Here is a 7,956-nt window from a genome sequence, read left to right on the forward strand (position 1 = left end):
AACTGGAGCGCATCCGGGAAATGAGGAGGAACAGAGATGCTCCTGTTGATGAGATGGGAGTGGAGAAGTGTTACGACAGCAGCGCACCTCCACAGGTAACAGCACCCTGCTGCCCTGCTCTGTCAGGCGGGCACATGAAAATACAGCCCCGCTTCTGCAGCCCTCCAGCCTTCCTCATCCTCATGTTGCCCCGCATATGTCCCATTTTGGATATCTCTAGAACAGAAAAATAAACGCAAGGCGTATCAGGACTGTAGGCTGGGATTAGTCCCACAAGAGGTTACTGCACAAGCGTGTGCATAGGAGAGAAACCGTTCATCCTGCTAGAGAAGGAGAGTCAGCCGCTGCCTCTCTGGTACTCTTGTTGAAATGGCAGTGGATATTTTCTGAGATGTTCTCTGTTCGTATTCAGCCCGTGCTGGGCATTAGAGACCAACTAGCAAACACAGCTGTGAAAGGCCCTTGTTCTCTGCTTAAACTGCTGCCAGAAGAGTTAGCAGGCTGTACCAAGAGTAGGAGCTGAGGCAAAAATAGGATGATTTTGGACTTGGGAGTGAAAACTGTGGAAGTGTATTGTGGCAGTGCTGTCTTCTGAGGCAGGCTGGCAGGGCATGAAGGCGTGTCCCTTTTTTCTTAAAAATCTCTGTAGGAGTCCAAGGAAAGTATCCAGCAAGATGGCTCTGTAATACAGAGGAAAAACAGTATGGAGAAAAGGTGAGGGGAGCCAAGAAAAAACTTTCCAGGCTGCTTTTATGCTCTTCAGAGCAGCACAGAAGCGTAGGTTGGCTTCCTCCCCTCTTGCGGTCCGCTTTTAAGGGGATACTCGTTGAAAGGAAGGGCCATGCTGGGATGGCACTGTGCTCCCCAAGCCTGGGAACACAATCAAAGGCCCCAGATGACACCTCCCTCCGAGGGGACCATTTGCATCAGTACAAAAAACAAAGTGGAGGGAGGCCGCGGCGCTGGGATCTGGGGCTGCAGGGCTGCGCTCTCCATGCGCGGCGCTGGTGTGGGAACGTGGAGATAACCCGCAGGCAGGCTCAGCGGAGCAGCGGGAGTTGTGTGCTCCATGGCGACCTGCCGGGCTCTGAGGGAGGGGTCTCGAAGACACAGCTGCACAGTTTCAGCGCATGTAACGCTGTCCTTATTGCTGGCATCGTGCCTTGGGCTTGGATCCCTGGGGAAAACGGTTAGCTTTGACTCCGGATTCAGACAGCATCACACGCTCTGCAGCCATGTGGGCTGGCACCAAGTGCAGCTGTGGGGCCAGGGGGAACCACGGTGCACGGTACGGAAATAACTTTTCTTCCCTAGGGAAACAGGGTTGTTGCTTCCAAGAAAAAGTGGACATTGTAACCCTCAGCACACACCAGCGCTCCTCACACAACTTCCATGCACTCAGAGATTACCCTGCTTCTGCGCACTCAGAGATTTTTCTTGGTGCACCTGTGGTTTTGTAAACTTTGTTTGTAAGAGAGCTGGAGGAAGGATTGTACCCCACATTATTCTGGGTCAGTCCAGGTTAGTTGCATCACCTTCCTCATTCTGGTGTGGACAGAACCGCATCTGGGGAAAAACCAATTGAAAAATAGGAGGTGAATGGTCTGGGCTAAACCCTGCATGACAGCATCAGAGGAACTTGTGGGTTTTGTGCTTCATCTCCCACTCTCTGTCATCCCAGTTCTTTAGATATGGTTTCGTAAGGAGCTCACTGGAGCCAGATACCCAGTTCCTAGTGGGAAAGGGACAGGATTTTCAAAAGCTGCTTTAGAGCAGAAGTTGCATGAAAAATCATTGGGCGTTTGTATTTCTACGTCCTGTGGGGTCTCCTGAGAATCCCGTCATCAGCAAAAGCTTTGTCTGGCCCTTTGTGGCTAAGCACTGACGTCTTTGGATGTGAGATCCCAGCAGACAGTAGCTGCTCTCTGCCCTTTTACGCATGCTGACTGCTTGGATTGAAGGTGTTTCTTTTCTCCCTTTGTTGTGTGGTAGAAGTAAAAGGTTATGGATTATTTCTGTTGCAGCCTTCCAGTCTCTTGTAGACGGATAGGGCTGAACCAGGGTAGGTCCATGTTATGCACTGGACTGAAGATGGTGCTGGGTGGGAGAACCGAGCCCCAGAGGCAGCCGGATCCTCTCAGAGATCTTGGGGTGTCTCGCTGTCTCCTTTTCCCCAGGTTATGCGCTACCAAGTTCTGCTGTCGCTGATGCTCTCCAGCCAGACCAAGGACCAGGTGACGTCAGCTGCCATGCTGCGCCTGAGGCAGCGTGGCCTCACAGTCGACAGTATTTTGCAGATGGATGATGCGACGCTTGGGCAGATCATTTACCCTGTAGGATTCTGGAGGGTGAGTGCAGGATCGTGACAGCACCCGACGTGCATGTAGAGGAAACCCCTCCACGGTCCTCCGCTCCCATGCAGCCGTCTGAGACAGCTCAGAGGCCCAGGAGAGGAGCACAAGGCGGGTGCAGGCTTGTCCTTTGCAGGCTGAACTCGTGGCCAGCTGCTGAGCTGACAGCAGATGATGAAGGCAGGAGGTGGGTGCGACCAGCCCTGCTCCTGAGAGACGCACCCCCAGCTGGTATTCAGCCTGCGTGCCCTGCCCCGTGGTGATGTTTCCCCTGGAGTCAAGCTGAAGGCTGTATTTTACACCAGTTTTAGCAATTTGTATTCACAGCAAGATTGTTTGCTGCAGTACCTGGAGTGTGCAGGGGAGGTTACAGCTAATCAGGTCTCAGCATTTTGCTTTCAAGGAGAAATCAAAGACCTCTCTCTCCCCTCCACAGACTCCAGTGTGTGGCCTCATATGTAACGTACACTCAGGGATGGTTTGTTTTCTGAGCTGTTAGTCTCTTTTCCCTATATTGGAGGGCAACTTGGATTTTTTGCATTTCCCCTTGCTTTTCCAGAACAAGGTGAAGTACATAAAGCAGACGACAGCCATCCTGAAGCAGAAGTACGGGGGTGACATACCGAGAACTGTGGAGGAGCTGGTGCAGCTGCCAGGAGTGGGGCCCAAAATGGCCCACTTGGCCATGAACATTGCCTGGGACAGTGTGTCAGGGATAGGTAGGTTGGACCATGTTTTCCTCATTCCTTTCCTAAACCCTGCCTGATCCATTCCCTAGGCAGAGGGGAAGCATTGCAGCTGGGTAAACTGCCTGCCCCGGGAGCCTGATGGCATCGCTTCAGTTTAGTCATCTGCAGACTATTTGGATGGATGAAGGATGCAACCCTCAACCACTCACAGCGGATGAGTTGCTAGGATTTGAGTATGGACCCAGCTACTGTTTTTCCCCAGATTTGACAGCAAAAATCCCCAAGGGCAGTCAGCCCCTCCCCTCAGATGCTGGTAAGCAGTGCAAGTATTGCCAAATTGGGTAGGCATCCAAAAAGATGTGCTAGCAGAATAATGCTTTGAAATCTTTTTGGTGCCAAGTGAAAGAGAGGTGGAGATGATTTTGTAATTTGGGGATACTTTTAGGATAGTCTGACATTATTTTTTCCCAGGGTTGCTTCCGTTTAAACGAATCTCATTTGGGATTTTTGTTTGGCAAGCTGTAAGGGGGCGGACGCAGGGCTTAGTCAAAATTACCATTTGAAATCGGTAATTCATGGTGGTTCATAGAAAGAAATGGTCTCAGGCAATCTGTAGCTACAGAATTTCTGATCTGTTTTAGTTCCTGCGGCTGGGTAATAGGTGACCACAGGCACATTTGTTTATTTGCCATGTTTATTGAACAGAGAGCGTAGGAGAGCGCATAGCTGTGCTCTGTGGAGCTGCGTGCTTTAGCAGTGATCGGCTCGGGGGAAGTCTGCGGTGGGGATGGGCCCAGGCCAGACCAAGGGCAGGTTTGCTCCTGCACGATGCTCTTTGGGGAGCACGGAGGGGAGCGTGGCTTGCAGCAGAGCTGCCCGCAGCAGCCGGCAGATGGGGCTGGGCGACTGGCTGCAGGGTCCCAGCGGGCTTCCCGGCCTGAGGGTCCCTGGGGACAGATTAATATTCCAAGTGTATTTGCTGCTTAACGGAGGAGCCCTGGGAAAGTTAGGAATGGTGCCACCTGATGAATGACTGCTGCCGCAGCAAGCACGCAGCCCAAGGTCGGTGTGGGCGGCAGCTGACTCCTGCAGCCCCACTGGTGACCGTCAGCTGTACGAAATGCGGCTTTTGCACTAGATTCGACAGCACTTGGGGTCTGTTGTTCTCTCCCTGCTGTGGGGGAGGGAAGTCTAGAGGGAGCCAAACTAGCCAACTATTTTCCAAATAATTGTGCTCAGTTTTGATTTAGGAGGCAAGACTTAGTCTTCCTGTTTACAGCAATTTCCTGGGTTTTGCCCAATTAGCCATAGAGACAGGTTTATCGCTGCTGATCTAACAATAATATACTTTGCATTCAGAGCTTTTTAGCTCAAAGCACTTTATAAACATTCATTTAAGCCTCACAAACCCTCTTGTGTTGATAGGTATTATGAAATGTGTTTTCCATCTGGGTAAACTAAGGGGCAGAGTTTGGAACTTGCATAACATCAGCTGAAACACAGGGAGGAAGAGAACCCGGGACAGGCTGCCCTGTGCCTGCTAGATCAGAGCATGTGAACCTTTGAAAGAAGCTGGGTCAGATTGTGCGAGCGTGTTGCTAGCTGCGTGGTGTGAGATATCCATCCCGTCTTGCTTTTGGCTCTGGGCCTACGAAGAAAGCAGCACATTTGTTCTGCGAGTGAGCCTCCCCTCCTGTTTTCACCTGCCTGTTCCTGCCAGCCCGCGGAGGAAGCCGTGCAGGGCGCTGTACCTGGTGTGCTGTGACAGGCAGCTTTTGGCTGTGCTCTCTCGGTTCAGGTGTGTCTGCCCCCACCTAAACTCTGGGCTCTCCCTTCCTAGCTGTGGACACTCATGTGCACAGGATCACAAACAGGCTGAAGTGGGTGAAGAAGGAGACCAGATACCCCGAGGAAACTCGGGTAGCGCTGGAGGACTGGCTGCCCAGGTGAGGCCTGAGACCCCCAGCCTCCTTCCTCTACCCCAAGCCCCTCGAGCTAGCTGCAGGAGCCATGTCTGCACACAATCCCGCTTACAGCATTTTCAGTGACTGCACTTTGGGTCCCTCCTCTTTATGGGGGACTAGTGTTTCTCCTCTCTGAGAGCTGCAGCAGCAGCATCTCAGCTACTTGGTTGTTTCTGGCTATCAGATATATCGATCACCACTAGTGCAGCCAGGTACCTGGAGGTCTTGATGCCAGGTGCTTTTCTACACAGGACCTTGCTGAGCCTAATGGCCACAGCAATATCAGACTATGATTGGATCTGGGCTTCATTGATGCTTAATCTTCAGTATCAAGTGCCAGCTGACAGGTACTATCTTGCATCTCCACATCTGGCACATGCCTTAGCACAGGAGAATGACCACAGGCACTTGGTGTGTCTGTCCTCTGCTCCCCACCCCAGTTCAGCGGGATCAGGAAAGGTTAGGAGGGCTGTTCTTAGCAGGAGGCTGGGACCCTGCCTCCAGGTGCCTTGGGAAGCTGAGGGGAACAGGCAGTAGGCGAAAGGGATCCATTTAAAAGCACGGGCTGTTCTTCAACCTGTCTGAGCAGTTGTATCGGAAAGCTTATGTTTTTCCTCTCACTGCAGGGATCTCTGGAGGGAGATAAACTGGCTCTTGGTGGGCTTTGGCCAGCAGACCTGCCTGCCTGTGAATCCTCGCTGCAACGAGTGCCTCAATCAAGACATTTGCCCAGCTGCTAAGAGACACTAAGGGATCATCCGGTCTTCATAGAGCAACAAAGCTGCTTCGGCTCAGCAGCAGCCCGGAGCTGGGCCCTAGTAAAGCTGTGCTTTGCACGGGGCTGGCTGTGTGACTGCAGGGAAACAGGAGACTGCTGCAGCCAGCTCAGCATCTCTGGGGAGGGAGCAGCCACTGGCAATGGCTGAGCTCTCGAGAGGAAAAAGGGTCTTTCAAAGTGCAGCAGTCCTGCTGCGTCAGTGCTAAAGGCTCCAGCCCCCGTGTGAATGCCTGAACATGCCCCAGCAGAACAGCAGGCTGTGCCGCGTCAGGAGTAGCTGGAGAGAAATGCTTTGTCCTAGGGGACTTGCTGCTGCTTGTAAATACACATTTAATAAAGGTGGTGAGGTTTTTTTTCCACCCGTGAGGTTTGCTGGCATCTGTGCAACACAGGGCAGTGGGAGGAGAGCACGGGTGACCTCACCAAAGCGTGAGACCGTAGCAACCAGCCCTGCCCGCTGAGAGCCAGCAGCACACAACCTGCCAAGCTGCCTGCCTAGCCCAGGCAGCGAGGGGCACTGCAGTGAGTGAGGTACAACTGAAGACTTCACAAGCCATGATCAGAGGAGGTCACCACCTGGACAAGTGACCTGTGGGTCCTGGTAGCAGAAGAGGAGGGGGTAATGCAGGCAGGAGACAAGCCAGCGCCGCTCACGGTCTGTGTGTGCCAGCAAGGGTTACAGTGGCCACGGGAGCCAGGCTAGTGTGTGCCTCAGAAGCTGACAGAAGGGACACCACCACCGTCTATGTTTTGTTCTTCAAAGAAAGGGCAGTGCTGACTTCATTGTAGAGCTTCAAAGGAATAATTCCAGCTACTCTTTAAACAGGCAAGGGAGGAAGCAAAGTTTATAATGTGCTAAAGAAGGCTGTAATTCCGCTCTGAAGTCCCCTACCAAACAGATGAGGAACGAGCAAATAAGTACTCGGTACATGGGAAAACGAAGTTTATTACTGACATTACAGTGTACATTATGTTTTTACAATGCAGCTGACAGCCTTATACTTTATTGATTTTTTTTTTCCCAGTTAAACGTACAGGAACTGAATAATTACTACTGAGCTACAAGATGTCAGAAATATGATAAGTGCTTCAACCAGGAGCAGTTTCCATGGACTAAGCAGAGATTAAGATTTTAAAATCTCATCAGTACAGATTTGCACACCTGATATCTTTTGATCTGCATTCAAAACTACATGTTCTTCCCCCCCCTCAGCTACAGCGGTCCAGTCTTGTACGAGAAGTGCGGTATTTACAAACAGGTCTTTGCTCTCTGACATGCATCGGAGAGTGCGACATTTAGGTCAGTGTAATGGGGAGCACTCTGCCCTGTGCAGACTGGGGCACTGCCTGGGGTTTGGCTACACAGGCACGGAAAGCAACGTGCATACCATGAAAAAGAAGGGCTCCTTCAAAAGATTACTGATATATAGAAGCAAATATTTGGGGGGCCAAAAAGAGAGCAGGTAATTGTCTTTGAAGGGGGGTAGGGAAGGGGTGTCTTGTTAATGGCAGAGTCCTGGAGGGGAGGCAAACCTCTCCGCATCCTGAGCCGTCATCCCGCTGCCAGTCTCATCACCGATAGCCAAACACCTGCACCAGTTCCTCTCCAAAGTCATTATTTTCAACCTGTTCAGCCCATCGACATTCCTAAAAGATAACTTTCATGAAAGAGAGCTCATCTCCTTCACCCCTGAGGCTTTCCATGCTCTCCTGCCAGCCAGCTAAGAGCCGTGGGCATCAGCTGCTCCCCACAGGGAAGCCAAATGTCCCAGCTCCGCTGCTGCAGTCCCCCTGCCCCGCACCGACCCGCCGCTGTGCTGAGCCCCAACCCGCTGCCGAGGAGAGCAGTAAATGTTGTAAGGCACCTTTTAGCTCAATACTTAGGAAATACGCACAGAGCCGTTACGACATCCGTAGCGCACTGACTAACCCCAAGGCCACGGGCTTGTAACACAGCAGTGCTGGAGTAACACAGGGCAAAATCACAGCCATGTGTTTTAAAATGGTCATCGATGTCCAAGTGATTGCTGCCATTTGCTTTTAGGTGGAGAAAGTGGTTTTGTACTCGACTGTCCTGCTGTGCCCAGTCCCTTCCCACTGCTGCCTTGGCATTTGAGCTGAAATACTGGGGAGCCACCGTGGCTTGGGGAGCTGCTGGAGCATGGGAGGGAGGG

At 52.0% G+C, this 7,956-nt stretch overlaps 1 protein-coding gene across 1 annotated transcript; it reads left to right on the forward strand.

Moving 5' to 3' along the window:
* The first annotated feature begins 6 nt into the window (after nucleotides 1-6).
* NTHL1 (nth endonuclease III-like 1 (E. coli)) lies at nucleotides 7-6,140 on the forward strand. Its single transcript, XM_009574515.1, has 5 exons — nucleotides 7-95; nucleotides 2,178-2,348; nucleotides 2,911-3,070; nucleotides 4,881-4,986; nucleotides 5,631-6,140. Exons 1-5 carry the CDS (start codon nucleotides 21-23, stop codon nucleotides 5,752-5,754), a joined length of 636 nt encoding a protein of 211 aa, XP_009572810.1. The 5' UTR covers nucleotides 7-20; the 3' UTR covers nucleotides 5,755-6,140.
* The last annotated feature ends 1,816 nt before the right edge of the window (nucleotides 6,141-7,956 follow it).

Source organism: Fulmarus glacialis, unplaced genomic scaffold (assembly GCF_000690835.1).
Source record: "Fulmarus glacialis isolate BGI_N327 unplaced genomic scaffold, ASM69083v1 scaffold41923, whole genome shotgun sequence".
Lineage (NCBI taxonomy): Eukaryota > Metazoa > Chordata > Aves > Procellariiformes > Procellariidae > Fulmarus > Fulmarus glacialis.

Bases quoted from the DNA above. Each gene is read 5' to 3' on its own strand.
- NTHL1 (XM_009574515.1), top strand. From the start codon at position 21: ATGAGGAGGAACAGAGATGCTCCTGTTGATGAGATGGGAGTGGAGAAG. The intron at 96-2,177 runs GTAACAGCACCC...CCTTTTCCCCAG, and splicing joins ACAGCAGCGCACCTCCACAG to GTTATGCGCTACCAAGTTCT. The intron at 2,349-2,910 runs GTGAGTGCAGGA...TTGCTTTTCCAG, and splicing joins ACCCTGTAGGATTCTGGAGG to AACAAGGTGAAGTACATAAA.